At 57.0% G+C, this 23,133-nt stretch overlaps 1 protein-coding gene across 3 annotated transcripts; it reads right to left on the reverse strand.

Annotated features, from left to right (window-relative positions):
* Positions 1–128: 128 nt before the first annotated feature.
* Pkn1 (protein kinase N1) lies at positions 129–22,739 on the reverse strand. 3 transcript variants are annotated; one of them, XM_048342351.1, is made up of 22 exons: positions 21,536–22,447; positions 17,552–17,840; positions 15,616–15,767; positions 14,961–15,096; positions 11,043–11,188; positions 10,077–10,290; positions 9,344–9,538; positions 7,715–7,824; positions 7,479–7,622; positions 5,308–5,383; positions 5,064–5,205; positions 4,865–4,958; positions 3,259–3,338; positions 3,097–3,172; positions 2,921–3,012; positions 2,100–2,276; positions 1,946–2,008; positions 1,634–1,710; positions 1,367–1,509; positions 1,077–1,184; positions 897–977; positions 129–677 (listed from the first exon to the last, which is right to left on the reverse strand). In XM_048342351.1, the coding sequence occupies exons 1-22, from the start codon at positions 21,590–21,592 to the stop codon at positions 474–476; spliced, it is 2,856 nt and encodes a 951-aa protein (XP_048198308.1). In that variant the 5' UTR covers positions 21,593–22,447; the 3' UTR covers positions 129–473. The 3 variants fall into 3 exon arrangements, with proteins under 3 accessions (XP_048198308.1, XP_048198307.1, XP_048198309.1); XM_048342350.1 differs by lacking the exon at positions 21,536–22,447 and adding an exon at positions 18,937–19,274 and having other exon boundaries at positions 131–677; XM_048342352.1 differs by lacking the exon at positions 21,536–22,447 and adding an exon at positions 22,571–22,739 and having other exon boundaries at positions 132–677.
* Between the last annotated feature and the right edge of the window lie 394 nt (positions 22,740–23,133).

Consider the following 23,133-nt stretch of genomic DNA (forward strand, 5'->3'; position numbering starts at 1 on the left):
CGGCGCTCGGCCTTCCAGCTGGAGCCCAGACAGCAGATCTGGAGCCGCAGGCGCAGGCGCAGAATGCAACAGCCATTGGGGGGCGGGGGGGAGGCAGGGGGTAGCCCCTGCTCCGCTGCCAGCAGGTTTTAGGCGTGCTTTCTGGCCCTGTGGTCACTATGATGGACTCTTGCAACCATTCTGATCATTGTGATCCTGAGCTGCCCCAACACTTTGTACACCCAGCCCTCCTGTCCCGAACCCCAACATCCCTCATCGTAGCTTCCTGAGGCTGTACCCCACTCGGACACCCCTTCCCAGCCGAATCCCCATGCAGTCCCCGTTCCTTGCCCAACGGCCCTAAGGTCCAAGCATCCCCCCACCATTCACACCCCATTTCTGCACACAAGAGACAAGAGGATGCACGGATGGGTGAACCCCAAAAGCCTTTTTTAAAAACTAAGAGCTCTGGCGGGGCGGGGCAGGGGAGGGGGCTAGCAGCCCCCAGCCACGAAGTCGAAGTCCCGGAAGGCCGCCTGCTCGCGGGCCGTGAGGGGCCGCGCGTCGCGGGGTGGGGTCAGCGTGGGGGCCTCCCCTGTGAACTCCTCGTCGAAGTTGCTGACGTCTGTGCGCCCCGAAAGCTTGGGCACAAAGGGTGGGGGCAGGCGCCGGGCCAGCAGGGCGTCCCAAGCCAGGGTCTGGGGAGGGGGAGAGAGGTGATCAGGATGGGGGAAATCCTTGGACAGGTTCAGGTTGGTCTTTGAGATCAACACCAGGAAGAGGGGGATACAGGGGGGCACCTGGGGTTCAGGAAGGATCACGGAGGTGGGGACACTCAGGACAGGAGCAGTGGGAGGGGAAGTGGGGTGTTGGGGACTTGGCAGTTTGAGGGGGGCTGGCAAGGCTGGGGGGCTCACCCTGAAGAACGGCTGCTTCTTCACGTCCTCTGCATCCCGCTCGCTGGACCCCAACCTCCGCTCTGGGTTTCTCCGCAGCAGCTGCGGGGGGAGGGGGAGGGGAGTCACCATGTCAAGCCCACTTCCGGTCCCCAGGCCCCGCCTTTGGGCCCACCCTGCACTGGGGGTGGGGGTCCTCACCCTCCGCATGATGCCGATTGCTTCTGCAGACAGGAAACGGGGATAGCGGACCTCGTCGTTGACAATGCTGTCAAACACCTCCTCCTCGTCGTCCCCGGGAAACGGGGACTGGGGACAGGGGCGGCGGGGGTGGGTGAGACCCCGAGGCGCCCCACTGCACCGCCCCTGGCCCACTGCACCCCCTGCTCGGGCTGGTTTACAGGGAGGGGAAGGGCCGCCCAGCCTGAGGCGGAGGCAGGCAAGGGGCGGCCGCGGGTGGGGGGGGACGGGGGGAGCGGGCCGGGCCTCACCTCGCCCACCAGCATCTCATAGAGCAGCACGCCCAGCCCCCACCAGTCCACGGCGCGCGTGTACGACGTGTCGGTCAGCACCTCGGGGGCCAGGAACTCCGGGGTCCCACAGAAGGTGCTGGTCCGGTCCCCGTAGCCCATCCCTGGGGGTGGCCGGGGGCTGTGTGAGCTAACGCTGGCGGAAGGGAGGGAGCCCCGGGCCGCTGGGAGCTCCACGCCCCCCCCCCCCCGCCACGTCTCATGAGTCCCCCACGAGCCACCCCTCACCCTCCTTGCAGAGGCCGAAGTCTGCGATCTTGACGTAGCCCTCGGTGTCCAGCAGCAGATTGTCCAACTTCAGGTCCCTGAGGGGAAGATGAAGAGGGCTGGGCCGGGTCCTGGGAGGAGCCAGAGCCACGCCCTCCTGGGTGGGCGTGACCATAGAAAGCCCGCCCTATGGGCGGGGCATACCCCTACCAGTGAAGCGCATGCAAATGAGAACGCTTCCTATAGGCAGAGCTCGTGGAGGCCCCTCCCCACGGGCGGGGACTGAGTAGATTAGCCCCTGGGTGGAGCCTGCCCATGTGCCCTCGCACACACCTGTAGACGATCTTGTGTTCGTGGAGAAATTGCAAGCCCAGCACCACACAGGCGGAATAGAAGCTGAGAGGAGAGACGCGAGGGTCACAGAGGCCCCCGCTCCGGGGGCCCCTCCAAATTCCGTGGGGCATGGCCCAAGGGGAGGGGCGCTCACACGGCTCGGGGCTCGGAGAACACGTCGCTGTGGATGTGCAGCATGAGGTCGCCGCCGGCTGAGTACTCCATCACGAAGCACACGTGCTCAGGCGTCTGGAAACAGCCGAAGAGATTGACAAGGAAGGGGTGGCCGGCCTGGGTGACCGCAGCCAGGATCCGCTTCTCACACATCAGGCTGCAGGACGCAGGGGAGGGCCGAGTCAGGGAGGGAGGGAGCTGAGAAACCTCAGCCCAGCACCTGGATACAGCCACACTTGAAGGCAACAGTCCTCCAGAAGTTCTGTTTTTTTTTTGGCCCAGACCAATAAATTCCGTTCCATGTTTAAACTTTCTCCAGTGGGTTCTGAATTCTTTAAAAGGTTGTTGGGAATTCTGAGAACCGTCTGCCTCTATTGAGTTTTTAGTGGAGTACTTCAGCTAAGTAGAGCCTCACACACTCCACAACCCCGTAAGGCAAGCATAGTTATCCCTGCTCTACAGATCCGAGGCCGGGTTCCCCAAGGAAGCCTCGCACACACAGCCTTCCCCAGGCCCTCCAAGCACACGTGGCAGAAGTGGGATCTGAACCCAGAGCTCCTGACCACAAAGCCAAGGCAATTCAGAGCTGAGTCCCTGCTTCTGACTGTGAAAGGCTGGGCAAACAGCTCAACCTCTCTGAGCTACCAACAGAGTGGAGCCAGCAAGGCACGCAGGAATTAGCGAATACGACAGCTTCCTTACCTTGCAAAACCCTCAGGAGGAGGCTAATGGTGAATGCACTCAGTGACAAGATGGGGTCCCTGCCCCCTTCCCAAAGAGATAGACTGTGTCCCCCCTCACCTCTCCACTTCATCACGGGCCACGATGTCCCCTTTCTTCAAGGCTTTGATGGCAAACAGCTCTCCGCTGGCTCGGAACTCAGAGAGCAGCACCTGGACACAGGGCAGGTTCAAGTGACCCAGTGGCCAGCCGGGAAATTGGGAGTTGGCAATCTCCATGCCCCGCCCCCACCTCACCTTCCCAAAGTGACCCCGGCCCAGCACCGCCAAGAAGTTGAAGTCCTTGAGGGTCAGTGGAGACTTCCTCAGAGGACTGTGGAGAGAGGACACTGGTAGGGACAGGGGCAGGGGCAGGGGCTGGGCAGGGGGTGTGGCCAGGGGCTGGAGAAGGGGTGTCACCTGCACAGGGTGGGGCCTGGGGTCTCTTGGGTCTCTGAAGGCAGCACAGAAGTGGTATTAGATTCCTGAATTGGGGAACCCTGTGGGGAAAGGTTCAGAAAGAGGTAGTCAGACTCCCCCATGACTGTGATAACCCCTTCTCTATTCTCATCTGTCCTTCCTTTTGCCCTCTGTCCTCACTCACGCCCTTCCAGCCACACAGGTCCTTTCCCCTTGCCTGGTGTACCTCCAAGTGTTTCCCCACCCCAGGACCTTTGCATAGCTAGTCGCTCTTTTTCTGGATTGCCCCACCTCTTTATTTGCATAACCCCTCCCACCCCTACTGCTTAAAGTTCACCCATGCAGGTGACTAGCCAACTACTGTATTAGTCAACAGAATGTCCCTAACATCCTCACTCCCTCCTCTCTCTACTTCCTTTCCCCCCATCTGGTGGTACAGGGGTTTGAACTCAGTCTTGTACATGCTAGACAACTGAGCCATGCCCCTAGCCCTAGACAACTGTCCCCTTGGACTCCACTAGCTAAAAGGTCATCCCAAGGACACTCCTGGGCTACTCTTCAAGTGTCTGCGTCTTCCTTGTCCATCCTAGTAGTGTTAACACCTCATGGAGTTTTTGCCAAACTCACCCAACTTAACATGGCAGCTCCTTTAATTTAATGTGAGCTCTGGATGGCCTAGAACTCTCAATCCTCCTGACTTAGCCTCCTGACTGCTGGGATTACTATCATGTTCATTGAAAAAAATAAATGAAAGTAAGAGCTAGGTGCTGGTGGCTCACACCTGTAAGCCCACCTACTCAGGAAGTTGAGTCAGGAGGATCGCAGTTCAAAGTGAGCCCATGCAGAACAAGAACCACCAGATTAATTTCCTTTGGCGTACCCCACATGGTTACTGTATATGATTTTGCTACACTAGATATTGTATATATGCTTACCTGAACTAGGGAAGGGAAGGAAAAATGAGGGTATAACAAATAAGACAAGAAATTTACTCACTACCTTATTATGTAACTGTACCCCCTCTGCACATCACCTTGTCAATAAAATTTAATAATAAAAAAAGAACCACCAGAAAACTCGAAGTAGAGTCATGCCTTAAAGTGGTGGAGTGTTGGCCTTAAGCAAAAGAAGCTCAGGGACCAAGTTCAAGGCCCAGGAGTGGGGGGTAAAAAAGAAAGAAGGAGGGAGGGAGGGAGAGAGAGAGAGAAAGAGAGAGAGAGATGCATTTTGACCAGACATTCTGCAGCATGCCTACAGTTCCAGCTAGTCGGAGGCTGAGGCAGGAGAGTCACTGGTGATCCCTAGACCTGGACAGACATAGCCCTGTCTGCAGTGTGCATTGGAAGCATGCCGGTGATGCAGACAGGTATAGCGACCTCTGTGGTCACTCACACAGCCCGGACGTACAGAACAGAGGCTTTTCTTCTTCCTGGCTTCCCAGGGCCTTTGCACAGGCCACCACTGAGCCACACCAGCGAGGCCCTCCCAGCGAGACAGGACACTTGGCCCAGCCGTGCTGCAGCCCTGCTGGGTGAGCCCAGGCAAGCTCTGGAGGGTTCTGAGAATGGAGTGGGACCCCAAGGGCACGGGACAAGCAGGCACGCACCAGGCTGGATGGGCTGGAAAGAGGACCTGCGGGGCTCTTCTGGGGAGAGCTGTCCGGGTCAGCTCCGAGGTTGAGTTTTTCTATAGAGATGTCCCTGTGGGGGAGAGGAGGTGAGCTCGGGTGTGGGGCCAAGCGGCCTGGGGCTGGGCAGGCCAGGAAGGCCGGGGGACCGGTGCCCTCCCCCAGTGCCCCTCCTTACACCGCAGGCGGGGCCTCGGAGCCGGGTGCCGGGCCGGGGCTGAAGGTGCCCGTGGCCGTGGTGTTGGGGATGAGCCTTCGCAGCAGCCGCACCCACGTGGCCACATCGATATTCATCTGCCTTGCGCGCTGGAACGCCTTGCCTGGGGCGGGCAGGGGGCAGGGGGTAGGGGTCACCGCCTATGCCACACTCACACAGGGTGCGGGGCCGGGCCGCCCCACCCCTGCCGCACCCCCTCCTTCACCTTGCTGCTTGGAGAATATTTTCTTCTGTCTGCGGAGCCGAGGGATCCTCTCGATCATCGGGTTGCGGAAGGTGACCTGGAGGAGGAAGGGGGCGGTGAGGACCCCCTGCTCACCTGGGGGCTGCCTGGAAAGCAGGGCAGGGGGCACTGGGGTGGGGTCTGCGAGCCCCAATGTCACAGGGGTCAGATGGCTGGTATGACATCCAAGGCCCAGGGATGGGGCTGGAGATGGGGTGACTGAGCCCCAGTGGGTTCAGGATGAGTTCACCCAGATCCTCTACCCACTGAGGTATTCGTGGATTCACAGGCGGCCCGGGGTGGGAAGCTCATATGGAAGGGCCTGGCTAGAGACATCAGATGGTGGTGCCTCGCCCCCTCTGACAAGCCACACCCACCACACAACCGTGGCAGGCCTCTCCGACAAGCCACGCCCACTACAGATCACACCACACCCTTCGACAAAACCAAGCTTACCGCATAGCCCCGCCCATCCGATAAGCCCCGCCCATTAACAGAATCATACCACGCCCTCTTCAAGGATGGCCTGGCCGGCTGCCAAGCCACGACCCTGCGCCAGAATCACACCCTCATCGGTGGGCCACGCCCCCACGTCCAAACCACGCCCCACGCGGAGCCACATCCATAAGGCTGAGAATGATTCTCTTGGGATGGTTTTGCTAAACCAGACCCAGTGACTTTGCCCCTGTTCCCCCTGAGTTTCATCCTCCATCTGTCAAATCAAATGAACAGCAGGTCTGGTGGGGGATTTTTTTTGGGGGGGAGCTCTGGGGTGAACTGATAGGTTTATGGGCAAATAGAAAACATAGCATTTGGCTGGGAATATGGCCTAGTGGCAAGAGTGCTTGTGTCGTATACATGAAGCCCTGGGTTCGATTCCCCAGTACCACATATATAGAAAATGGCCAGAAGTGGCACTGTGGCTCAAGTGGCAGAGTGCTAGCCTTGAGCAAAAAGAAGCCAGGGACATTGCTCAGGCCCTGAGTCCAACCCCAGGACTGGCAAAAAAAGAAAAAAAGAAAGAAAACATAGCATTTGGCATGATCACTCACATTTACCATGGGTCAGCTGGAAAGATTGTGGGTTCTCAGATGAGGGACCCCATCTGGAGACTTTCTCAGTGTCAGACCGGGAAGGTGGAGGGTGGAGGTGTGACTAGCATGGACTGTGGGTGCCCAGGACCAGAAATGCTGCTGGAAGGGCTGGGAATGTGTCCTAGTGGTAGAGTGCTTGCCTAGCATGCATGAAGACCTGAGTTCAATTCCTCAGCACCGCATATACAGAAAAAGCAGAAAATGGCGCTGTGGCTCAAGTGGTAGAGTGCTAACCTTGGGCAAAATGAAGCCAGAGACAGTGCTCAGGCCCTGAGTTCAAGACCCAGGACTGGCAAAAAAATAAAAAGAAAAAAGAAACGCAGCTGGAAGACCTACTATGCACAGGCTAACCCCACCTCACAGGGACGATGACCCAGCTCGAAATGGGAGCAGCACATGGGCAGCACACGGGCAGGAAGACCCAATCCCAAGAGAACCGCCCAAGGAATCTCTCTGCCCCACCAACAGCAGTCGCCATGGTTAAGCAACCAGGTTTTGTTTCCTTCTATCTTTCCTTTCTTCCTTCCTTCCCATAGATTTTCCTGCCCAGGTTGGCTTCAACCCCTGGTCATCAGATGTCAGCCTCCTGAATAGCTAGGATTACAAGTGTGAGCCACTGGCCCCAGGCTTATTTCCTTCCTTCCTTCCTTCCTTCCTTCCTTCCTTCCTTCCTTCCTTCCTTCCTTCCTTCCCTCCCTCCCTTCCTTCCTTCCTTCCTTCCTTCCTCCCCTCCCTCCCACTTTCCTTCCTTCCTTCTTTGTCCATCATGAGGATTGAACTCTACCACTTGAGCCACAGCGCCACTTCCAGTTTTCTGGTGGTTAATTGGAGATAAGAGAGTCTCACAGACTTTCCGGCCCAGGCTGGCTTTGAACCATGATCCTCCGGTCTCAGCCTCCTGAGTAGCTAGGATGACAGATGTGAGCCACTGGTGCCAGGCTTACATGTACTTTTCTATGAAGGTTAAGAGACACCCTCCCCCCAGAATGCATCCCTCCTGCTTAAACACGAGCTAGAGGAGGCAGGGGGAGGTTTATTAGGGCCTCAGTTGGGGTGTACCTCAGCCAGCAGGCATCCCTGAGGCTCCATGTCCAGCTGCACCTCGTGCCTCTCATTGTCTAAGAAATCCTCCAACTTCAGGAATTTAAGGGCGCACAGGCCCCGTTGGTCCCTCCAGAATACAGCCAACTCCAGCTCCCGTGCCTCCAGGGAGAAGAACAGGGTGGTCAACTAGGGGTGCTTCAAGTGCAGAACCCCTCTTGCTCTGATGAGGCCTGAACCCCCAGGCAGCTCACCCTCTCCAGCTCCAGGGTGAAGCTCTGGTCCCAAGCGCTGGGGCCACAGGGTTTCCAGGACGTCTGCTCCACAGCCATGTTATCCAGCCTGAGCACTGTCCTCACCTCACCTGCAACCAAGAGCGGGGGATAGTTAGGCAATGTGGGGGGTCTCCTCAAAAGAACCTCCCCAACTCCCATTCTGCTACTCGAACTTGGCACAACTTTTTCAGTTTTATGTTTGATGTTAAAGCCTATTTGCTGGGTGCTGGTGGCTCATTCTCTCTCTGTCTCTCTGTCTCTCTGTCTCTCTCTGCTCTGTAGCCCAGGCTGGCCCCCAAGTGCCGGGACTATAAACATGTGCTACCACTCCCAAGCCAGTATTTATCTTTTGGGGACTGGCTTCTTGCCCTTTGCCTATTGTTCATCTGTGTTGTAGCATGGGAGAGGATTTCCTTCCTTTTAAAGGCTGAGTGATATTCCATCATAGGAATCTAGGACACTTTGTTTATCTACTCATCCATCTGCGTGTGGCTGGACAGCCTCCCTCCTCTGGCTGCAGTGAATGCTCCTATAAACACGGGAACCCAAACATACCTTCCTATATGCCTGCAAGGAGAATAGCTAGGTCAAATGGTAATTCTGTTGAAACTTTTTTCTTTTTTGTACCAGTTCTGGGGCTTGACTGCTAGGTCACCCCCTCAGGTCTTTCCACTCAAAGCTAATGCTCTACCACTTGAGCAACAAGTTCCAGCTTCGTGCTGGTTAATTACAGAGAAAAATCTCCAAGATTGGTCTCACAGTGCAGGCATCGAACCTCATTTCTCAGATCTCAGCCTCCTAAGTAGCTAGTATTATAGGCATGAGCCACTGACACTGGAACATTCCCCCCCCACCCCCACTTTCCTTTTTCAGTGCTGTGGCTGGAACCCAGGGTTTTTTGAATGCCAGGTAAGTGTTGGGGGGAGGGGGCAACCTCCCACAGAGGGGCCACGCCCTTGCATCCAAACCACACCCCCAGGATGCTCACACCCTCTGTAAAGCCAAGCCCCCAACAGTGGCCATCCCCCCCCCAGCTTTATTATTTTTATTTCCTGTAGTTCATTCCAATAAATATTATTTCATCTGATGAGAGGCACAGAGGCCTCTGTGTTCCTCCCTAAGAGTATCGTCCTTTGGTCTCACTGTGTGTGCATGCCCAGCGCCCTGTATAATTTATCATGCCCCGGTGTATTTTAGACCTAGCTTCTGTACAGGAGAGAAAACAGGTGCCGTTTGTCTTTCTGAGCTTGGTAACCATTGGACTGTTTTCCCCAGCACCTGCTCACAGAAACAAAGGTTGCCGTTTCTCCACACATGATTTCCCTTTTGATTTGCCATTCTTGGTTGTCGTGGTGGGTGCTTAATTAATTTAGTTGTTTTGATTGCAGTCTTAAAGAGGTGTGACATTTGTCTCTTCAAGTGTTACAAAAGCTGGCTGCACCCAGAGTCCCTGCTACTCAGGAGACTGAGGCAGGAAGATCTTTTGAGCCCGGGAATTCAAGACCAGCCTGGGTGGCATAGTGAGACACCCTGCCTCCATCTCTATATAAATAATCTTACAACCCTGGGGAGCCCAGCACCCCAACCTCCTAACTCCTGCCAACTCACCCGTGTTCTCAGCTTCTGTCTTGAGGCTGCTCCTCCCACTGAGGCTTCCACTCCGGTTGTAAAGGCCACGGGCTGGGCGACTCAGGAAAGGGGTGCGGCTGTCCGGGGTCCCAGGTGTCCCCCCCGAGGGCGAGGGATTCCAGGGGATGGTCTCTGGGAGGTCCCTGCAGCCCACTATGCGCACCTCCAGTGTCCCTGCAGGAGGAGCAGGCTCACAGAGGGGGCCATGCAGGGGGACCCGATGAGGGGAGGGGAAGGGCGTGTCCTAGGAGAACCCACCATGTTGATCAAGGACAGCCAGGGTCAGGCCAGGGCTCAAAGCAGGGTTGGGTATGCATATACACATACACATGAGGCTGGGGGGAGGGGCTTGGCTGCTAGGACTTAGGAACAGAAACAGAGTTCAGGTTGGACTCAGAGGGTTCCAGCAAGGAATGGCAGAGTAGGACTGCAGGCTGATAGAAAGTGGGGTGCAGAAGTTAGGGCTGACTGTTCTCAGCGTGACAAGGGGCCTGGAGGCTGAGCATAGAGGGAAAAGACAGAGCCAGGTAGGGACAGGCGGGGATGAGGCCGAAAGTCTCCAATTAGAAGGGGACAGGTGTGGGGCTGAGGTACCGGCTGACAGCGGAAGGGACAGAGACAGGAGAGAGGATGAGCAGTGGACTGGGGGAGCTTGGAGACCCAGGTCGGGGTCTCAGGTCTGGGGCGGTCGCCCAGCATGGGGGCAGCCCACCTGTGAGGGGGGCGGGCTTGCACAGGGTGCTGTAGTGCGTGGAGGGGAAGGGCCCGCTGAGCAGGGCGCTGAAGGCGGAGGACGAGGCCGCGGCCAGCTCCTCCCGCAGCAGCTGCCCCTTGGGGTGATCGGCAGGCAGCTCCCCGAGCCTCCGCTCCAGCGCCTCCCGCAGCAGACCCAGCTTCTGGTTGGACTCGGTCAGTTTCTCCTGGGCCTGAGGAGAGAGGATGGGGGCCTTGTGGGAGGGACTGGGCAGCCAGGTCACCAGCATCGTCCCCATCTTGGGGCAACTTTTCCCTGGAGCCTTAAACCTCAAACCAACATGGCTCAACGGGATTCCAGAAAATTACAGACATCTTCTGGCTAGGATGCTGTTCCCCGTGGATGCCCGGCCCCTGCAGTTGCTCCAACCCTGGATGATGGCCAACAAGCATGCCCCACCCCTGCAACGCCCAACAAGCATGCCCCAACTCTGGGGGTACCTGGCCCCCGATGATGTCCAGTAAGCATGCCCCGCCCCCCATAACCCCTAACAAGCATACTCCACCTTTGGGGGTGACCCATCTCTGGGGGTGGCTCTGCCCCCAAAGATGTCCAACAAGCATGCCCCACCGCCATTGATACCACATCCCCTGATGGCGCCCCACCCCTCAATGGCGCCCCACCCCTCACTGAGGGCCCACGCTCGCCCATTTTCGGTCCCCTTGCTGAAGCTATGCCCCTCATGGAGGCCCCACTCCTCACTGAGACCACGCCCTGCAGGTTTTCAGCCTAGGCCCCGCCCACCACCCAGGACAGGCCCCTTTTCCAAGACCCACACCTGTGGAGGCCCCGCCCCCTATGAAGCTCCACCCCCAACAAAAGCAAACTCTGGTTCCTGATCTACCCTTTCTCTTGGCCTATTACTACTGGTGCACTTCTGGGAGCCCCGCCCCACAAGGCCCCGCCCACCCACCCCGCCCTCACCTCACTGACCGCCTTCCGGTCAGGGGTCTTGGCCGCACTGAGCAGACGCAGCACGTTCTTGGCGCCCTCAGCCACCGCGTGCTCCACCCGGAAGTGGTGTCGCAGCTCCTCGATGCGCAGCTCCACCGCCCCCAGGTCTGGGCCGCCTGTAGGCGAGGGCCACCAGGCAGTGAGGCCGACCTGGGGTCACCAGAGAAGCCCTGGGGTGACCCCGCCGGCCCAGGCCGCCATCTGCCATCCTCGGGCAGGGAACACTTCTCCCAGATGCTTTGTGATCTTCAGGTTTGGCGTGTGTGTGTGTGTCACTGTGTGCACGCACAAGTGCCGGTCCTGGGGCTTGAACTCAGGGCCTTGGCCACTGTCCCTGAGCTTTTTCTGCTCAAGGCTGGCACTCTACCCCTTGAGCCACAGCTCCACTTCTGACCTTTTGGTAGTTCATTAGAAATAAGGGTCTCATGGACTTAACTGTCTCAGCTGGCTTTGACTGTGGTCCTCAGATCTCACCAGGGATTATCATCCCAGAGAAACAGAGACATAAATCACACTGCTGCAAGATGCTGATATATTTCAATGCCACAGAGCCATCTCACACACATGTGTGCGCACACACACAGGGAAGGCACTATAGGGCATAGGAATGTGTTTCCCCTTAAATACACAACTCTCAATATGATGGCATTTGGATATGGGATATTTAGGGAGTGATTAGGGTTACATGAGGTCCAGGGGATTAGTGACCTGTAAGAAAAGACACCAGGAAAGGGGGGGGCATGGCTCAGTGGCAGAGCAGCTGCCTACCACAGAGGTGGGAGGCCCTGGGTTCCAAGTGCAGCAGGAAAAAGAGCAATGACATCACCAAAAGAAAAATCAGAGAAACTAGCCAGGCACTGGTGGCTCAGGCCTGTCATCCTAGCTACACAGTAGGCTGAGATCTGAGGATCACAGTTTGAAGCCAGCTGGGGCAGGAAAGTTCTGTGAGACTTTTATCTCCAATGAACCAAGAGAAAACTGGAAGTGGTGCTATGGCTCAAAGTGGTAGAGCACTAGCCTTGAACAAAAGTGCAGAGGGAAAGTGCCCAAGTCCTGAGTTCAAGTCCCACAACCAAACAAAAAGAAAAAAAAAAAAAGAAATCAAAGACACCAGAGTGTTTTCCTGGGGCTGGGAATATGGTCTAGTGGTAAAGTGCTTGCCTTGTATACATGAAGCCCTGGGTTCAATTCCTCAGCACCACATATATAGGGGAAAAAAAGCCAGAAGTGGCACTGTGGCTCAAGTGGTAGAGTGCTAGCCTTGAGCAAAAAGAAGCCAGGGACAGTGCTCAGGCCCTGAGTTCAAGGTCCAGGACTGGCAAAAAAAAAACCAACCCAGTGTTTTCCTGTGTGGTTCTCTTCCTGTCTCTCCTCTCCTTCTTGCTCCCTCTGTCAGGGCAGAACAAGAAGACAGCCATCCAGAAATGGAGTCAACACCACAATCTAGCCACACTGTCACCCTAGTCTCACACTTCCACCTCTCCACATTGTAAGGCTTGTTTTATTTTAATTTTTTTGTCAGTCTTGGGGCTTGAACTCAGGGCCTGAGAGCTGTCCCTGGGCTTATTCTGCTCAAAGTTAGCACACTACCACTTTGAGCCACAGTACCACTTCGAGTTTTCTGATGGTTCACTGGAGATAAAAGTCTCATGGACATTCTTGCCCAGGCTGGCTTCAAACTGTGATCCTCAGATTTCAGCTTCCCAAGCTAGGATTACAGGAATGAGCCACTTGTAGCCGACAAATGTGGTTTGTAGTCCATTGCTATGGCAGTCCAAGCTGACTAAAAGACATTAAGAGACACTGTCACACCACTGACACGGCGTCACTGCTGTCACTTGTAGAACACTGTCACCTGCATGCAGAGACCCAAAACATAAAAGCAGTTACACTGCTCTGTTATTATACACAGCCCCTTGCTGTGTATAACGGGAGTATGTATGCACGTACAGGGACACTCGCAGCAACAGAGAGGCTCGGTGACAAGACCTAGTGCCATGAACAGCCACAGGCAAGGCCAAAAACAGGAACATAAAAGTGTTTGGTTGCCACAAAAGTCCCAGGACTAGGGCTGGGAATATGGCATAGTGGCAAGAGTGCTTGCCTGAAGCCCTGGGTTTGATTCCCCAGCACCACATATACAGAAAATGGCCAGAAGTGGCGCTGTGGCTCAAGTGGTAGAGTGCTAGCCTTGAGCAAAAAGAAGCCAGGGACAGTGCTCAGGCCCTGAGTCCAAGGCTCAGAACTGGCCAAAAAAACAAAACAAAACAAAAAAAAGCCCCAGGACTAACTCCAGCCCAGGGTGAAAGAGTCCACCGGGGCCACCCAATGTCCTGCAGAGGCAGGACCTGCTGTCACAATGTAGGACATGTGTCATCACAGGCTTAATGTCCCATGCGATAGGCAGAACACTTCGTCACAGACACAGGGTCACACTGTATACTGCAGGTGTGTGACGCTTGCCTGGACACAAACAGAAGGGACATGGGGTCACAAAGTCCCTGAGAGTCACATGCATCTTACAGAGTCACGACCTAGCCTTTAGACTTATGGTCACACAGTCACCACGGGTACCACAGGCAGAGGCCAAGGGACAGCCATGCCATTGCAGTTAGGGAGGAGAGCCATGTGGGCACCAGCACACAGGCACTGATGAAATTCCAGCCAGAGCCCTAACCCCTGTGGATGGAAGAACACAGGGAGCACACACCATTTACAATCTATGCACTCCACTAGACTGCATTTTCAATTAGCCATTCGTTCGTTAAATATTCATTGTGTGGTGCTGGGGAATGAAACCCAGGGCCTTAACCAAGCAATCTACCACTGAGAAAGGGCCAGTACCAGCAAGCCACATCCACTTCTCTACCATGCCTCCACCAAGAGCCACACCCCACAAAAGCCACACCCATGGGCTGGCCACACCCCTACAAAGTCCACATCTCAAGCCACACCCCCAACAAACCACCCCCTGGCCACTGCTCCCTACACCCCTGTCAACAAGCCACATACTTACTACTTAGCCAGTCCCCAACTGGGCTTTGCGCCTACCACTGAGCTGCCCATTGGACTTTGCTTTTCTTCTAGCTTTCTGACACAGGTCTCTCCATAAAGCATAAGCTGGCCTTGAACTCCTAATGTGCCTCCACCTCCTCAGGGCTGGGCTTGTGGGAGCATGGGGAGTTCAGTGCTAGTCTGGACTGTATATGAAGGCTGTCTCCAAAGGAGAGAGGGCCCGGGAAGCAAGGCCATCAATACATTTGGCTCTTCAACCTCCACAGAATCAGCCACCGCTGCTCAGCTCTGGGACATGATAAAAGAGCAACTGAGAAGTGCTCAGGGCGATGTGCCAATAAAGCTCTATTCACAGCTGTGTGCTGGTGGCTCACGCCTGTCTTCCTAGCTCCTCAGGAGGCTGAGATCTGAGGATTGAAGTTCAAAGTCAGCCTGGGCAAGAAAAAGTCCATGACACTCTCATCTCCAGTGAGCCACCAGAAAACAAGAAGTGGTGCTATGGCTCAAAGTGGTAGTGCATTAGCCATGAGTGAAAAAGCTCAAGGACAGTGCTCAGGCCCTGAGTTCAGGCCTCAGAACTGGGGGGGGGGGGAGGGAGCGGGGGGAGGAAGGGGGAGAAACAACGACTTTATTTTCAAGGAAACAAAAGGTGGCAGGTGGCAGGTGGCCTGGGCCTGACAGGATAAGTGGGCTAATAACAATCTAGTCCAAACCTTGCATAGGATAAAACAGAAAACAGACCCAGGAAGGGCCTAGTAGCACAGTGAATCACAGTACCCCATTCCTTACCCCCAAAAGAGTTCTTCATGGGGCTGGAAGTGGAGGCCTGCAGGGTGGAGTGCAGGCTAGGCTGTCTCAGGGCGAGAGACTCACCCTGAGCGTCGTCCGAGGTGGCCTGGCTCTCCAGCTGGCCGGCCTGCCGGGCCCGGCGCAGCTGCATGCGGATGATGTCAATCTTGGTCTTGCTGTCCTGCAGCATCTGCTGGGCAGTCAGCAGCAACTTTCGGTCCTAGTGGGTGAGAGATGAGTCCTGGGGGTGTGTGGCTTGGGTCTGTCCACACTGAGCAGGCCCGGGGTGCTTGGGTCACAGTGCTAGCACATAGAGGGGTACAAGGTCCTGGGGGCAGGGAGTGATAGCCAAGGGGATATCTGCCACCAGAGCTGAGCTGTGTGACTTTGGGCAATGCTGCTGGCCCCTCTGGGTCTTAATTCTCTCATCCACAAGCAAGGAGCCACTCTGTGTGCAGGGCCCAGAGCCCAGCTTGAGCAAGGTGGCTGGACAAGGAGCAAGGTGTCCTTGGTAAGGTCACCTATGACCTTACACACACTGCTCCTCTAAATATCCACAACAGGTGGACCCATCCACACAAGGAGCAGATTGGGGGTGGCCAGGGGCTGGAGGAAGGGGAGGGGAAAGAGTTTGCTGATGAGGATGGGGTTTCCTTTCAGGGCAACTGGAATGTTCTAGAACCTGACAGAGGTGACAGTTGCATGGCACTGCCAGCGTGAGCGAGTGCCAGGCGCCCACCTTGGTGCTTCCGTTGCTGTAGGTCTGGATCATGTTTTCGGCCCCCTGCTTGACTTTGAGCTCGATGGCCAACTGCTTCTCCAGCCCCGCCACACGGCTCAGGTTGGTGGCTGAGCAGCTGGGGCCGCCCTCCCCAGGGGACTGGGGGGCATCTTAGGGGAGACAAAAGGGAAAGGGGCATCAGGTGGTCACCTTTCTCTGCCCAGAGCCTTTGTCTGGACTGGGAAGATCCAAACTGGACCCAGGCCATGGGGCCCAGGAGGGGCTGCCAGCTTGGGCCTTCCAAGGAACGGCTCTAGCTGAGGGCAGGACCCAGCACAAGTTGTGGGTTTGGGGTTTGCTATAGGAAAGATCCCTGCCTACTGGATGTGAGCTTGTGGGATGGAGTGGCTACATCTCGGAGCCCCAGGTCCCTGGCAGGAATGTCAGTTCCAGTGTAGAGGCTGACCGTGGAGATCTACCTGCTAAGGGGATGCCTGTGGGCATGGAGTTCATATTTCACACCTGTAATCCTAGTTACTCAGGAGGCTGAGATGTAAGGATCACAGTTCAAAGCCGCCCTGGGCAGAAAAGCCTATGAGACTTTTTTTTGGGGGGGAGGAGGGTTGTGGGGTTTGAACTCAAGGCATGGAAGCTGTCTCTGGGCTTTTTCACTCAAGGCTAGCACTCTACCACTTTGAACCACAGAGCCACTTCTGGTTTTCTGGTGGTTAACTGGAGATAAGAATCTCACAGACTTTCCTGCCCAGCCTGGCCTTGAACTATGATCCTCAGATAGCCTGCTGAATAGCTAGGATTACAGGCATAAGCCACTGGTGCCTGACTGAGACTTTTATCTCCAATCAACTGACCAGCAAAATGCTGGAAGTGGAGCTGTGGCTCAAGTGGTAGAGTGCCAGCCTTCACTGAGAAAGCTCAGGGGCATAGCTCAGGCCCAGAGTTCAAGCCCCAAGTCGGACTCTGAAAAACAAAAGGCACACTAGTATACATCTGTAAATCCTTGGGAAGCAAAGATCAAGTCAACATTTTGGCAAAAAGTTTGATACTGGGCTGGAAATGTAGCTTAGTGGTAGAGTGCTTGCCCAGCGTACATGAAGCCCTGGGTTCAATTCCTCAGTACCACATGAACAGAAGTAGCACTGTGGCTCAAGTGGTAGAGTTCTAGCCTGGAGCAAAAGAAGCTCAGGGACAGTGCCCAGGCTCTGAGTTCAAGCCCCAGGACTGGCAAAACAAACAAAAAGTTTGATGCTTCATCTCAATCAACGGCTGGGCCTGGGGCTTTATGACTATAGTTCCACCTAGGCAGGGAGTATAAACATTGAGGACTATGGTGCAGATCACCCAAGCAAAAAAAGAAGTCCCAATCTGAAAAAAATAAACTAAAGCAAAGAACTGAGGTATGGGCCCAAGTGGTAGAGCACCTGCTTAGCAAGCTCAAGGCCTGAGTTCCAGCCCCAGCAACCCCTACTAAGAAATACATATAGGTAGGTAGGCAGGTAGATAGACAGATTGGAGTTTCTTTCTTTTTTCAAGTTAAACAGTCTCGGTGTCCTGCATTTGTTAGTGTGGTTGTGAGTCTCCAGGCATTTGGTGACAGCATGTCCACAGGGTGTTCTCCAGGTGTGAGTGGGGGAATTTGCAGCAGAGCTTTAGACCCGCGTTGACCCCGCCCACTATGTGTGCAAGCCCAAGACCCCTGCCCCTCACATCTCCCCACCCACCACCCGGTTCCTCTCCTCAGGATGCCACAAATTGCTCCGCCCTCACTCTCCCCGCCCACCTCATTTGCCCCGCCCCTCACCCTGCCCCACCCTGCCTCTAACTCTGCCCATAGGCCACCAGGCGCACCGCATGGCCCCGCCCACCTAGGGCCCCGCCCACATCATAGGCCCACCTCTCGGGCACGCCCGGTCCCCCCCCCCCCCAGCACGCTCACCGCGGTCCGGCAGCACCACGTGCGCGTGCAGCTCCTGCAACTGCTGGTGCAGTAGGTCCAGGCGGCGCGCTGAGCCCCGCAGCACCAGCTCCACGGGGCCCAGGTTGCGGCCCAGGTCGGTGGTGGCGCGGCGCAGGTTCTCCGCGCCCTCCTTCAGCTTCAGCTCCTTGCGTATCTCCCGCCGCAGCCGCTCCCGCTCCAGCTCCAGTTGCTGCTGCACCCCGGGGGCCGCCAGGTCCGCCCCGGCCAGGCCCAGCTGCTCCAGCAGGGACCAGCTGCGAGGCTCGCTCTGTGGGGAGTGGGAGGACAGGAGTGGGGTCAGAGGTGAGGTCAGCCTCCCCGATGCCAGCCTTCTCCCTGTCCCAGGATAGGCCCAGCTCTGAACCCCCAGAGAGGTGATGCTCGCTGACCCCACTCCTCTGGGAAGTCAAGCACAAAGCCTGGTATATGTGCACACGCGCGCGCGTGGTATATGTGCACACACATACATAGAATTTGAAAATTGAATTCCCTGGCAGGTCTCTACCACTTGAGCCACGTCCCGCTCCCCCCGCCCCAGCAAAGCTTTACTTGTCCCCAGACCAGGGACACCCACACGGCCTTGTCAGGAGACAGCGGCCTTGTCTCCTCTTCCTATGCTGGGATTGGGGACACAACTCACTTGGAAAAATTCTACCTTAGCTGTACCCCAAACCATGAGGTGACAAGAATAGCTCCTGGGCTGGGAATGTTCCTTAGTGGTAAAGTGCTTGCCTAGCATGCATGAAGCCCTGGGTTCCATTCCTTAGTACCACATACACAGAAAAAGCCAGAAGTGGCACTGTGACGCAAGTGGTAGAGTGCTACCCTTGAGCAAAAAGAAGCTCAGGGACAGCACTCAGGCCTTGAGTTCAAGCCTCAGGACTGGTGAAACACAAAAAAACAAACAAACAGGCCCTTTATTCCTTCAACTGTGCCCTAAACTAGTTGTCCAAGCCAGGCCTCATCTTCCCTTGGCTGTATATCCCAAACCCTATGTTCTCAAGGGCAGTTTTCTTCTGATTAAACCCCCCAAAACTAGAAGATACCCAAGGGCAGATGTCATTTTTCCTGTGCTGCACCCTCTAATTAAGAGATCCTGGGAAGCAGGTTCTGTGTTCCTTGTGCTGCACTCCATACAAGGAGGTACTGAGAGCAGGCTGTCTTCCTCCTAGCTTCTACACCACTCCCCAAACAGCAGAACTCCATCTTCCTCCTGTGTCTCCCCAGCGTGGTAGCAGCAAAGGGCCCCAGAGAACTTTCACGCTGGCCTGAGCCCACTGCCGCTTCTGCTTAGTCCCAAAGCAAGACACACCCACGATAGGGCCCCCAACCTGTGGCACCCCCTTGGGGGCCTCAGTGCCCACCTCCAGCTCCTGTTCGGAAGAGGGATCAGTCGCCATCCCGGGTCTGGACTGAGGGCCCGCCCTCTTCCTGAACCTCAGCCCTGCCGGGGCCTCTGAGGCCACCACTTCCTCTTTCCTGCCAGCTCCCAGCACCCCCTGCGGCAGGCCAGCTCCAGGGCACCTGCGAGGACCTTCATTCAGCCAGTGGTAAGCACCATGCCTGCTTCTCCCACAGCAGCCCAGGGGCACCCTGGCTCCCCATGCCCACCACATATGCACCCATAGTGTGCACTGACAGGCTCCCTTGGGGATACACAGGGTCCAGGAATGGCCTGGGTGGGGGAATACATGTGTTCATCAGCTATGGTACAGACTCGCAAGTGTGCCCACCTTCCAGGCCCACCTGTGCCCATCTTCACATGCTCTCAAAACCAGATGCCAATGGAGACATCCACACTCCATGCGTCTATGTGGACACAGCCCATGCCTACATGCATGCCCACATACATGTGTGCACACTTCCTGGACCCCCACAGCATGCCCAGGCTCCCAGGGGTCTCCCACTGTTTAACAGCCAGGCCCTCCATCTGTCCCCTGTCCCCAGCTCCCCTTTAGTAAGGAGAGGTGAGGCCCCCTTCCTGCTAGCCATCCTGACTTCCTGCTAGCCATCCTGACTTCCTGCTTCCTCCCCTCTAGATATCCACTGCTGCTGACCATGGCTTGGAGGCCTAGGGTCCAAACAAAATAAGAATGACCCCCCTCCCCCAAAAGCCCACTAAAGCTCCACTGTGAAGAATGGGGGGGGGGGGAGTTGTGGATCCAGCGCAGTGCGAGAGCACTTACTCGCCAGCTGTGGCTGAGCACCCTGGCTTCTGTTTTCAGCACTGCAAAAAGCCTCCCAAGAAAAGTAGAAACGGGAGTCCACAGCTCACGACTTAGTCCTGGCTACTCAAAAGGCTGAGATTTGAGGATCTCGGCTCAGGCAGGAAAAGTCTGAGAATTTCTCTCCAATTAACCACAAAAAGCCAGAAGTAGAGCCAGTGGTAGAGCACTAGCCTTGGGGGCGGGGGGTGGGGTGAGGAAGCCAGTGGTAGAGCCCTAGCCTTGGGGGCGGAGGGTGGGGTGGGGAAGCCCAGGAACAAGGATCAAACGCTACAAGCATAAGGCACAATCACTCACTCCTGTAATCCCAACCAACTAGGGCAGCAGTTATAGGAAGATCCAGGTTTGAGAAGAACAAGGAGAAAAAAAAAACCACACACACACACACACACACACACACACACACACACAAAACAGAAGGATTGGAGGTGTATAGCTCAAGTGGTAGGATGCTTGCCTACGTTCCATCACCAGCACTGGGGATGCAGAAGTGGGCATCTATTAGGGTGCAAATGAGCATCCACAGAACACATGACAGCACCCATAGTCAAGAATTTTCTAGTCCCTAATCTAACAGTGCCTTGAATTAAGAGGCAAGAGCTCAGAGTCTGGGCAGCCAAATAAGACACACATAAGTAAAGGCGTCAGGTGCCTGTGGCTCAAACCTGTAACCCTAGCTACTCAGAAGGCTGAGATCTGAGGATCATGGTTCAAACCCAGCCCGGGCAGGAAAGTCCATGAGACTCTTAGCTCCAAATGACCACCAGGAAACCGGAACTGGCACTGTGGCTCAAGTGGTAGAGTGATAGCCTTGAGCTGAAGAGCTCAGGGACAGCGCCCAGGCCCATAGTTCCAGCCCCAGGACCGACAAAGAAAACAACAGTAAAGACATTACCCCAATCCTGGCTCCATCTCTCACCCAGCTCCCCAGCCCCATTCCCATCCCCCCCTCCCCCCCTCATTTGATAGAGATCCCGGCATTTGGGAGGAAGGGACGGACAATGCTGGAACTTAAAACTCGTTTTGAAGCCTGGCCCAACCAGGCCCTGCCCGCTGCCCCAAGGCTAGCCCCACCCTGTCCCCAGCAGGCAGAGCAGGGACACAGCCAGGAGCAGGGCCAGCTGGAATGGGGGCAGTCCAAGCAGAGGGGAGGAGCAACCGCCCGCAGCCTCACCTCAGTGGCGGAGGCCTGAGAATATGTAAAACAGGAGCGAGGGAGGCGGGGCCTCCAGGGTCCCCTTCCTGAGGGTGACTCACAGCCACTACAGGAGTCACCCCAGGGCCAGCCAGGCAGATCCAGGATCAGGGACTGGGCTTGGCCTCAGAACAGTCCTCACTCCTGCATTGGCCACAGGCGATGAGAAAACAGCAGACCCACAGGGCCCACCTCCCAGAGTGCTGGGGTGACGGAACCCCCCAACCATCCTGAGATTCCAATGTCTTGGGCCTTTCCGGAATCTACACAGGACATCCGTTTGCTGGACAGAGAACAGACAGGCACACATTGTAGGGACAGAAGAACAGGGGAGCAAGCCCTAGCAGCCACAAAGGGACGAGACAGTGACCAGGCCTGGGGGTCTGGGTGGGGGAGGGCCCAGAGCACAGGGCCAGCCTCATTCCAGGAAGCACAGCCTCAGTATCCTGGGTGGCAGGAAACTACCACGCACATGCATGAGCCTGGGGATTTGTAGGCTGAAGGAGTGGGGGACCCCCGGAACATCCCATCCAGAGGTCTGACCTTGTGTGACCGGCAACACCAGATACGCCCAGCTCCACGGCAAGGCTGGCAGGCCATCAGCAGGACTGAGGGGGAACACGGAGGGGGACAGGGCAGGCACAGAGGGGTCGGAGGGAGAGGACAAGTATAGAAGGAGACAGAACCTGGTTACATAGTTGCCACAGACCAGGGACTGAATGGTGACCTAACCACTCACAGATCTCAGTCTGGGGGTCTCAGGGGACCCTGGTCTCAATGTCCCAGAAGGAGGGTAGTCTGTGGCGGAAATATCTACTGGGTGACACAGGAATAATAACTTGCCTGGTGCCTGTCACCTACGTCTCCACATGGAGGTGAAGGGTGACCCAGTCCTGTTACCTGTACAGGTAAGATCCTGGGTACAAAACAATGGACCCCCTGTTGATCAGGCCAGTCCACACCTGGAATAAGGTTTCACCGAGCAGCCGGGAGGGTAGTTAGGGGGACCCCAATCCTCTAACCCGTCCCAGTAACCTACACCCCAGTGACTGGAGCACTTCCGCCAACAGGTGCCCATCTGGGTGGCGTCGTAAAGCTGTCTGGAGGCGGGGTGGCAGGGGCTTTGTTGTGCCGGGGTGGGGGGAGAGAGAGAGGCCAGCCGGGCAACCGCCTCCTCTCGGGCACCCCGCCAGCCACCTGTCCTAGGTGGAGAGGCACCTGCCGGCATCCCAACACCAGGGAGGGGACAGGGGGGAACGAGAAGGGGGAGACGACAGAGGACGGGGCGCCACAGCCAGCCAGACATCCAAAGGGGGCCTCCACCGCGCCCCTTAGAAATCCACGGGGAAAGACCGAGGTTCAGGGGTGCAGCCGGAGACTCCGAGACAACACCCCGAACCTGGAACCCGGGCAGTGCCATCACCTCTCAAGAAGGGAGCCGCGCGGGCTCCTCGATCCCCGCCCAAGGAGGAGTCCCGGGGGCGGGGGGGGGGGCTTGGCGACCCCCGAGGATCCGGGACCTGGGGGATGAGATGACCCCGGTATGTGCGCGGGTGGGGAGCCCGGGCGATCGCCTACCTGCACAGCGTCGCTGGCCATGTCCTCCGGCCGCGCGCCCGCCCGGGGTCCCCGCGCGGAGGGAGGGACGGAGAGAGGGAGGGGCGCGGGGCTGAGCCCAGCGCGCGTGCGCCCTGGGCGCGGCGGCGAGGGGCGGCGGGACCCTCCGCGGGCGCGCGCTCCGCTCCGGCCTGCTCCGCTCCGGCCCCGCCCGGCCAGGCCGCGTCCGCGCGCGCCGCGCCCTCCGGCCCCAGCGGCCGCCGGGCCGGGTCACGTGACCCGCGGCAGAGGTCGGCGCCCGGGGAGGGGGCGGGGAGTCCAGGCGGTGGGCGGGGCCTTCCCGCAGGGGCGGGGCTTCGACAGCCCCTGGGGCTGCGCGGGGTCCCAGCGTCCCCTCCGCTGCGTCCCTGTTCGCCGCTCCCGGCACCCCAGAACTGCCGCGCTCCGCCCGGGGGCCCCCCCCCAGCGGGGTCCGCGGGAATTCAGAGAACGCTGGCTTCCCGGGGCCACTTCTCTCTCGACGGTGGAGAAAAGTGTTCCCACCCCACCCACAAACACGCGCTGCCTGGAGACAAGCTCTAGTC

Source organism: Perognathus longimembris, chromosome 3, assembly GCF_023159225.1.
Source record: "Perognathus longimembris pacificus isolate PPM17 chromosome 3, ASM2315922v1, whole genome shotgun sequence".
Classification (NCBI taxonomy): Eukaryota; Metazoa; Chordata; class Mammalia; order Rodentia; family Heteromyidae; genus Perognathus; species Perognathus longimembris.

Coding starts and splice junctions, on each gene's coding strand:
- Pkn1 (XM_048342350.1), bottom strand. CDS start 19,188: ATGTGGTGGGCATGGGGAGCCAGGGTGCCCCTGGGCTGCTGTGGGAGA. Junction 15,097..15,615: donor ACAGCAACGGAAGCACCAAG/GTGGGCGCCTGG, acceptor CTCACCCACTAG/GACCGAAAGTTGCTGCTGAC. Junction 7,825..9,343: donor GACAGAAGCTGAGAACACGG/GTGAGTTGGCAG, acceptor TCTTGGTTGCAG/GTGAGGTGAGGACAGTGCTC.